We start from the raw sequence: 8112 nt of genomic DNA, 5'->3' as shown, positions 1-8112 counted from the left end.
ACACACAAAAACTCCCTCACCCACACACAAAAGTAACAGAAAAAATAACTAAGAAATAGGACTGTAAGTTTGTATTCTTTTTTCCTGACAGACAACATAATTGTGTATTTAGAAAATGCAGCAGAATTCATATGCAAACTACTAGAATTTAGCAATGTCCAAAAAGGACCAACATAAAAAAATCAATTTTATTTTTATACACCAGTAACAAATAGAAAATAAAATTTAAAAATATACTGTATTTATGAATAGAATCAAAAAGCATCAATTACCTAGTAATAAACTGAAGAATGATATTCAAGACTTCTACACTAAAAACAACATTATTAAGGTTATTAAGGAGAATTGAAATAAAAAGATATGTCATGTTCATGGATTGGATGACAAAATTATTTAGATATCAATCCTTCTCAAACTGTTCAACTGTTCTGTAGATACATAACAATCTCAATTAAAATCTCAGTAAGTCGTTTATGGAAAATAACAGTCTCTAATAACATTTATATGGAGATGGAAAGGCAAAGGATAGTTAACTCAATTTGGATTCAAAAAACAAAGCAGGAGGATTTACCCTACCAGATAGCAAGACCTACTGAAGGCTAATTAAGACAGCTGGTATTGATTCAAGTACAGTAAAGTCGAACTGTATAGCCGGAGAGACCTACCTTCTCCCAAAAAGCAATCCACACATACACAAATGCCAGATTTATGTTACACTGTAGTACAGTAGACGGTCTTTTCAGTAGGTGGTGCTGGGTCAATTGTTAACCACATGGAAAAAATCTTGACCTCACACCATACACAAAAACCAATTCCAGATGTATTAAGCTTTAAATTTAAAAGGTAAAAATAACAAGAATTTAGAAAAATCATGGGAGAATATTTTTGTGATCTTGAAGTAGGCAAAAATTTCTTAAATAAAACACAAATACACTAATTCTAAAAGAAAAAATAATAAATTCAACTATATTAACACTATGAACTTTATTTTATTAAAAGACACCTTAATGGAGTGAGAAAGAAAGCTTCCCCATGGGACATGGCATTTCCATTCATATACCTGAAAAAGACAGTACCTAGAATTATATAAAGGATACTTATTGATTAAAAAGAACTAAACATCGCAGAGGCACCTGGGTGGCTTAGTCGGTTAAGCATCCAACCCTTGAGTTTGGCTCAGGTCATGATCTTAGGGTCGTGAAATCAAGCCCCGAGTTGGGTTCAGGGCTGGGCATGGAGCCTGCTTGAGATTCTCTCTCTCCTCTCTCTCTGCTCCCCTCTTTTAAAAAATTAAGAACTAAACATCTCAAAAGAAAAATGGGCCAGAGTCTTAAAAGCACATCACAAAGAGCATATCAAAATGGCCAATAAACATATGAAATAATAAGAACACATGGAAGAGCAATAAATGTATGAAAAAGTGATGAACCTTGAGGGAAACAAATTAAAAACATAATGCTATAACACTACACACTCACATGAATTACAAAGAAGGAAAAGACAGACAAATCTAAGTGCTGACAAAAATTTGGCACAACCTGAACTTGGAATACTGCTTGGGGGTGTAAATTGTACAACCACTTTGGAAACCCTTCAGCAGTACTTACTAAGCTGAAAATATACATACTCCACGACTCAGAAATTTCACTCCTAGATATATATCCCACTGAAATAAGTACATATTTTCACCAAGAGACATGTGCAAGGATGTTGATGGCAGCAATATTTGTAATAGCCCCAAACTAGAATTTGTCAAGTGCCAGTCAAGAGTGGAAAAGTTAAGTAAATTGTGGCGTATTCCCTCAGTAGAATTTTACACAGAGATGAGAATTAACGAACAGAAACTACAGGCAACAGGGATGAATCTCACAAACGTGGTGAGAAACAACACAGAAAGCCAGACACAAAGAGTACATAATATATGGTTTTATTTATTTAGTGTCCAAAATCAGGCAAAATTAATCTATGATAGTATGTTAGGAACTCAAGAGAGTGGTTATGCTTGGTTGAGTAAAGTGATGGAAGGGAGTATGAAGAGAGCTTTTGGATGCTGGTAATATTCTGTGTCTTGGTTTGATAGGTGGTTACATGAATGTATTTAATATGTTAGAATTCAGAGCACTGTGCATATATGATTTGTGTACATTTCTACATATAGGTTATTCTTCGATACAATTAAAAACATTAATTTTGTTACTTTACTGTTACATATCATATAAAATAATTTGAAGGTACAATTTCAGCTCTTAAAGAACTTCATAAATCCAAGTGAAGAAAATGAAATTCATGCCGTGATGTGATTTGATGGACATAGAAGCAATAATTATAAGAAAAAAATAATATGCCACAACTTAAATGAGGAGGATAAATTTAAGTGAAAGGATTCCAAGGATAAGCCTTTTCATTACTTTTGTCTTGTTTTGGGTACTGTGTTTGGAAAAGACATGCTATATTATATTTTTTTAAATGTATATATCTTTTAATTTAAAAAAGAATGCAATTTTTGCAAATTAAAACTTAAAAGACTGTAAGGAGATAAAATAGGCTGTAGGAGACTCTGAAGCAATTTCAATCAGCAGACAATAACAAAGTTTAACAAGAAGAATATTTGCCAACTAAGTGAAGGGTTCATAAAGAAGAAAAATATGTCCATGACTCCATAGCTCTTCTATAGCTATTGATCTTCTAGGTGAAGATTTGTCCTTCCTTAATGAGTTTCCAGTCTACTATTTTCTCCATCCTTTTCTTTCCTTGGTCCATGCAAGTAGACCTGTATATGTGGAATTCATTGAAAAAAAATTTTTGCAACCCCAAATACTGATCAATTATTTTAATTGCCAGGGCTTCAACAGAAACCTACAGAAAAATGATCTCAAAATGCAAATAACATCATCTTTTTCAACAACAAATTATAGCACTTCTGAGTGACCTGACATTTTAACTGCACAGTACAATTAGGGCTACAAAATGTAGACACCAACCATAACTTGTATGATATACTCTAACTTCAAGGCAGTTGTTTGCAACTCATGGTCTCTTTTATGGGAGATCTATTTCTCAAAACAGAAATCGAGTCTCTTCTGTGAGGATCTGAACCTTTGAAATTCTCTTCTTATCCTATCCTTGTAAAAATCACCTTTGTGGGGTCTGAGGTAATAATGATTCTCTTACGTCTCATTCAGGCCACTTGAGAAAATTCAAATGAGTTGAGAAGATCCATAAAATAGTTTCTCAGGAGTAAGAGTACATGTTTATTTTGTACATGTGCCCAATGACTTTGCAATGAGTGCATTTTTGTAATTCAAATAGATTTCCAGAGAACTGCCCATTCTTTTTCTATGCTAATGGCCAGAGGTTATTGAGAAGGGAGCGATTTTAGAAAATTCTGAATAAAAACAAACTAAAATAAACATCCCTGTCCATTTTGTGAATTGGCCAAACTTTCCAGTTGCCTTTTTTATTTTATTTTTTGTTTGTTTGTTTATTTGATTTTTCTAGTCTGTTGATAAGTAAGAACAGCAATGACCTTTAGTTTATTCCCTCTATTTGGTACAGCCAAGTTTTAACTGGCAAGACTTACTGAAATTCAGGTGTCACTATTACTTAAGTCATACTTTGAAAAAAATTAAGACTGAAACAGAAAAAATATGGCATTAGTGTAGACAGAAGCTTCTTTAAAAATGCAGTGGAAGAGCATTATTTTGGGGTGTGGTTCTTTCCCTTCCTGTTGTCTCTCTCACAGTCAATCTTATTTTCAAGTGCTGTATATTCTCAGTGAAGAGCAAAAAAGCAGCATTTGTACTGCTTAAGTTTGAAAAGAATACACAGAAAGGCAATGAGCAAACTTAATATTCTGTCTTTCTTTCTGTATTTTTGAGAATATTTTGAGAAATTCTTTAAATTGAGAATCAGTTTTGAAGAGAAAAATCTCTTCAGTTCCATGGCCATTATTAGCTCATAATGTAGGACTCCTAAACCCATGCAATTCAAGTTGCTTGTTTCAAACAGCCTTGTTTCTTTATATTTCCAGGGTGCATTATACATGTATTTAGACACAGTCAAAGATAATGCCTTGTGTTTTCACTGTTTCTTGGTTTCTAAACTTGGTACCTAATATAACTGCATTACCATGTCTTGGAGAGTGTGAAGACAGGGTTAACAATTCTCAGAGCCCGCACAAAGACCAGGTTCAAATGATGGATTAGAAAGGGTGACTTAAGGACTGCAGTTTTTGGCGTCTTGAGTAACCTCTGGTGAGAATGGGGAAAGAACTAGGTAAGGTAGCTTTTTTTTTTTTTAAGATTTATTTATTTTAGAGAGACACAGAGAGGGTGTGAGTGGGGGGAAGGGCAGAGGGAGATAGAGAATCTCAAGCAGACTCCCTGCTGAGCCCAGGGTGTGTGTGTGTTGGCGGCGGGGGCGGGGGTGGCTGAGATCGTGATCTGAGCCAAAATCAAGAGTTGGATGCTCAACTGACTGAGCTGCCCGGGCACCCTGACAGGGTTAGCGGAATGACCATCTCTAGCCCTTATTCACACATCACTACCTCCACTTTCGATTTCCTTCTCTTACAAATTCTCCAAATTAACTTTATTCCTGCTCCTTATTTTTACCACACTTATTTGAGTTTCTTCTGCCGTTATCTTCCAAAAACTTCAGTATTTTTTATTTTAAATCATCATTGTTTTTTCTCTGTTCCTTAGTTGAGTCTGTTCGTATGTATTTTAATACATATATGTATGTATTTCATAATTAAACTATTTAATGCTCTGTGAGAAAAATGATATTTTTGTCCATATCCTATGTTCTCATCTGTGAAAAGAACCGAGGTCAAATTTGTAGTGGCAACTGCTATTGCATTTTGTTGCTAGGGAGTTGCTAAAGGAAATCAGCAATCAAGAACTCAGGCAGAACTTCACTATTGTGTAGATCATTAGACCCAGCTGCTTGGGAGTTGTTGGGAAGGGGAAAAACTCTTCAAGATTATTCTGGAGAAAGATCCATTGCTTCTGAAAGTGAATGTCAAGTGAACCTTCATCAATTCTTAAGAGCGGAATTCTATTTGGCTTTTCAATCTTGCCTTTTCCCTCTTGCTGCATGCCTATAGCTGAAGTATAATTTTTGAGAAAACACACAACAAACCCAAGGTAGTCACAGCCTTTAGAGAAGTATATCTGAGAAGGCTGAGATCTTTTTATCATTATGGAAACTTAGAGAAGTGAAATGTGTTGCTCAAGGAAAGTAATGGGTGAACTAGAAACAGAAACATCCAGCTTCACTGAGTCCACTGGGCTTTTCATTATTCCGCTACATGGCCACAGTCAGATATAGATGACCATGCTTACTACCAGTGTCTGTGATTTTCAGTTCATGGGGGGAAAGCAAAGACATCTCCTTAACAAAAATGTTGAGACAGCCCCGAGTAGGCTTCTGCTATCATTTTGAGCTAGCTGTAAGGAGGAAATGACACGCTAGCACAGAGGGGTGAATGGTTGTTAACAATTCTCAGAGCCTGCACAAAGACCAGGTTCAAATGATGGATTAGAAAGGGTGACTTAAGGACTGCAGTTTTGATGTCTTGGGTAACCTTTGGTGAGAATGGGGAAAGAACTAGGTAAGGTAGGAATGAAATTAAGAGCAGTTTCTTAACAGGCAGGATGGCGACAGTTACATGGGAATTTTATGCCAAATTTAACCATAGTTTTGTCTCAAGCCTCAACTCTACCGATTCTGTATGACCTCCATCTTCCTCGTACAACCTTAGTTCCAGGTAGACTGACTGGCCATCCCTGGATGCACTATGCTTTTATTAATTTATATTTTAAGGTCTCCATGTCATTCTACATAGGCAGCCCTTGATTTTCATCATTCCACTACACATGAGTTCAGTTACCGTGGTTCAATTAAATAATACCAGTTCCTCAACAACACAATTCAACTTTCACTTACCAGGTTACATAAACTATGAGTAATTGTATAAAGTAAAAACTTTGCTGCTAGCTCTTCAGTGCATCATGATCCATGACCAATCATGTTTCTTCTTTTAAAATTTATTGGTATGAATCATTGAATTCTACTCCAGAAACCAATATTGTATTGTATGTTAAGTACCTAAAATTTAAATTAAAGGTACATAAATAAATAAAAAGTTTCATATATGTAAAATAAAAAAAATAAATAAAATTTGTTGGTGATTGGTCATTGCACATCAGTTATTCAGTTTATGCACGGACTGCAAAGCATATAGTTGCATTGCCTCCTTGTCTCCCAGGGATAAACCCACATGGTATTTTACAAAATGGATTATTGACAGAGGGAATTGGCTATCAGTGGCAAAAGTGTAGCAAAGAAATGAAAGGTGACAATGATGAAAGAGAAATTGGAATTGAACATAAATAGAATTATAGGAGAAAGAGCCGACTAAGGGAGCGTTGACTACTGCCACTGGCTGAGACACCCTCGATGTGCTGCCAGAGGAACTGACTGGCGGTGAGCTTATGGACATGAATGAGGAAAGTGGTTGTGATGAAAGAATGAAGATGTCCCAGAAGAAGTGAAAACACAAACACAAAACCAAAAACCAACAAATCTTCACATGAAAGGAATTCTTGAAGAAATTTCATGACATTGAAAGTACAAGGGATAAAGTGTTAGAAGCTGATATCACACTTAGAAGGGAATATGGCAGCTGACCAAGGCATAAATAAAGATGCTTGCTCCATATTGATGAGAAGAAGAAAAGCACTAATAAAAGGACTTTGACAACAGCAGCGGCTCACGCTGCATTTTACCATGCCTTTCACCCGAGACCCCTTCCAGCACCCTATGTTGGATAACGATGATACCTTCCTGGGAAAACTCCGGGCTTCCAAGAAACTGTCATATAAGAACCCAGCTCACCTTGCTCAGCAACAGGAACCCTGGAGTCGGCTCAGCTCAACTCCCATAATCACCTCCATGAGGCGGGATGTTTATTTTTTTGATCCTGAGATACCAAAGGATGACCTGGATTTCCACTTAGCAGCCTTGTACAACCACCACACAGGGACATTCAAGAACAAAAGTGAGATACTCTTACACCAGGAGACCACTCAGGATACCCATGGAATCATCAAGACCCAATTCCCTGGAGAACTTTTACCCCCTCCTCCGCCACCTTCCATCACTTCCCAAGCTAACATCAGACACTGGATCAACCCTAAGAAGGAGTCTATCCACAGCATCCAGGGATCCATAGTGTCCCCTCACACTGCAGCCACCAATGGAGGCTACTCCCGAAAGAATGATGGTGGCTTCTTCTCTACCTAATGTTGACAGGTCCCTGGACTAAATTAATCATAGTGAAACATCCTGCTGCCCACCTCCATTAAATAGAATTGTTCTGGGAAAAAAAAAAACAAAAAAAAGACTTTGACAATTTTTGTTTTTTACAATGAGATGAAACACTTTAATTTTCAAAGTTTCTAATATTTAAAATTACAGTGTACTAAATATTGATTTCACTAATCTTCATTTATCTATATGTTTAATACCAACACTAAGATAGCTTTAATGTTTGAAAAAAAAATAAAGGTCACAGAACAGTCACAATTTTTCTTATTGGTTATTAATATCACTTTGCACAATTTCAGCTTATACATTTTTAAGGTTCCATATGACTGTGCAAAGCAAGAACTGCCTGTACATAGCATTTTGTAACCACATCCATCATAACATCTGTCATGTTGGGTTGTCATTATTTATATGTGTGCATCTTTCCCATGAGACCATTGAGCTTTTGTGGAATAGAAACAGAATCTTCTGTATATTTCCCCCAAGGCTGTCTGGCACATGGCAGATCCTCAACAGTTTTGTTGATTGAATAAAAGAAATACTTTACACTCAATCTCAGAAATTTTACATGGAAAGCATATTGAACAACATATAATTTCCACATTTGCATGTTCTTGTACCTAAGATCATTAAAGAACATAAGGACTAGGTGATGACTGAGAATTTTTACCTTTATAAGACCCAAGGTATTGAAACTCTGTCCCTCAAAAAAAAAATGTTGACAAATACTCCTTATAAATAGTTGATTCCTATCACAATTTAAATAAAAAATGTCCTGAT

The 8112-nt window shown here is 36.0% G+C and overlaps 1 protein-coding gene across 2 annotated transcripts; it reads left to right on the top strand.

Annotated features, from left to right (window-relative positions):
* Positions 1–6792: 6792 nt before the first annotated feature.
* Positions 6793–7373, top strand: LOC123838664 (cilia- and flagella-associated protein 276-like). 2 transcript variants are annotated; one of them, XM_045867621.2, is made up of 2 exons: positions 6793–6871; positions 6989–7373. In XM_045867621.2, the coding sequence occupies exons 1-2, from the start codon at positions 6793–6795 to the stop codon at positions 7306–7308; spliced, it is 399 nt and encodes a 132-aa protein (XP_045723577.1). In that variant the 3' UTR covers positions 7309–7373. The 2 variants fall into 2 exon arrangements, with proteins under 2 accessions (XP_045723577.1, XP_045723576.1); XM_045867620.2 differs by having other exon boundaries at positions 6793–7373.
* The last annotated feature ends 739 nt before the right edge of the window (positions 7374–8112 follow it).

The sequence above is a fragment of the Mirounga angustirostris genome, unplaced genomic scaffold (genome assembly GCF_029215605.1).
Source record: "Mirounga angustirostris isolate CCGP_5_RB_7025 unplaced genomic scaffold, mMirAng1.0.hap1 SCAF_3, whole genome shotgun sequence".
NCBI lineage: Eukaryota > Metazoa > Chordata > Mammalia > Carnivora > Phocidae > Mirounga > Mirounga angustirostris.
The sequence above is the reverse complement of the archived record's forward strand: the minus strand, read 5'-3'. Positions and strand labels throughout refer to the sequence as shown.